Source organism: Dendroctonus ponderosae, unplaced genomic scaffold (genome assembly GCF_020466585.1).
Source record: "Dendroctonus ponderosae isolate FM_Combo_2020 unplaced genomic scaffold, Dpon_F_20191213v2 Dpon_F_20191213_3, whole genome shotgun sequence".
Classification (NCBI taxonomy): Eukaryota; Metazoa; Arthropoda; class Insecta; order Coleoptera; family Curculionidae; genus Dendroctonus; species Dendroctonus ponderosae.
This window is the reverse complement of record NW_026018508.1, coordinates 6,973,941-6,975,227: the sequence shown is the minus strand read 5'-3', so window position 1 is coordinate 6,975,227 and position 1,287 is coordinate 6,973,941. Positions and strand designations below refer to the sequence as shown.

Sequence of the window (1,287 nt, the reverse complement as noted above, 5' to 3'; positions counted from 1 at the left end):
CCTGGACTTAATTTTAGCGAACCAATACTAGCTGCTGTAACTTGGGCAACTAATAATTCTCTTGTTGCCGTGTGGATGAATAGAAGGCAAAACCAAGCAAACGTGGTTGTTTATGCAGATTTATCTGCCACTCCAACAACGGTGAGTTAGTTAACTATTATCTACCTAATATGTTAGCAAATGCAGGCGATTCAGTATTGATGTCACTACATATAATGTGCCCATAATTATGAAAGTGGTCTAAATAAAAAAAAAATGAGTATCAGTTATTTCACACCACATTATTTTTAGCTAAGTTTATTCAATGTAATTTTTACGATATCGTCAAAAATTAACCATTAGATTGTCGTCGTAATTTCAACATTATGTGGAATTCATTTAGTTAATATTATGAGTCAAGTCAAAAAATTAAACAAATCATATAAACATAACTTGAGAATGGCATGTGGCCCCCTTGGACGCTTTTTATACCACCCTGAGCATTGTTATGAATTAATAGAAAAGTGTAGAAGAAGAACTACATTATCGATGAAATTCGGATTTTATTTGAACGAAATCACTAGAAGAATCAGCAAGTAGAGCAAAAAAATAGCGCGAGAGAATCTGTCTCTTGGCTGTAAATGCAATTGATGGGGCAGAAAGACCCATTGGGTCGATAGCCTTTTTCTGTAGGAAATAAAGATTATAATATATGCAATTGATGAGATTCTTTAAAATTGAACCTTATAAAATTTTATATCAAAGTTCTTTAGATGATTGTAAATTTCACGTTTTGGATCTWYKAGCKYWACACARAACGGCTGCTGGGTCKACKAGYRMATGTGACTATTGTCAAAAAACTCTTCTTAATGCTCTAATGTAACATTAGCAGATTGTTGATTGCAGCAAATAAAGTAAAAAAAAAATATTTTTTTAAAAGAACTGTTAGAATACTATAAAGTTAGCCAATGAAATTAAATAATTTGCAAAATAGTTTTATGTATATAAAAAAAAAGTTTTTAATCAATATATATTTTTTGAAATATTAATAGGTAAAAGCAATCGAAGAAACAGCTGGTTGGGTGGAACTATTTGTGCCTCCTATTATTTCCAAAAGTGGCACCCAAATGGCTTTATTGCTATCTAAAAATGAAGGAACTACCACTGGCTCGTATCGACATTTGGCTCTTCTTGATATAACCGACGGTGCAAATGCAGAATTTCTTACTAATGGTACTTATGTTGTTACCGAAGTCCTTGGCTGGAACCACGATGAAAATCTGATGTGAGTAATATTTTGAAACTATC

General features: G+C 32.3%; 1 protein-coding gene across 1 annotated transcript in view; it reads left to right on the top strand.

Moving 5' to 3' along the window:
- Nucleotides 1-1,287, top strand: part of LOC109534012 (venom dipeptidyl peptidase 4) — a gene marked incomplete in the record, with an annotated part of 84,816 nt that overhangs the window by 39,257 nt on the left and 44,272 nt on the right. Inside the window, 2 exon segments of the mRNA XM_048664515.1 lie at nt 18-141; nt 1,032-1,264. Of these exon segments, the coding sequence (XP_048520472.1) occupies nt 18-141; nt 1,032-1,264 (357 nt within the window).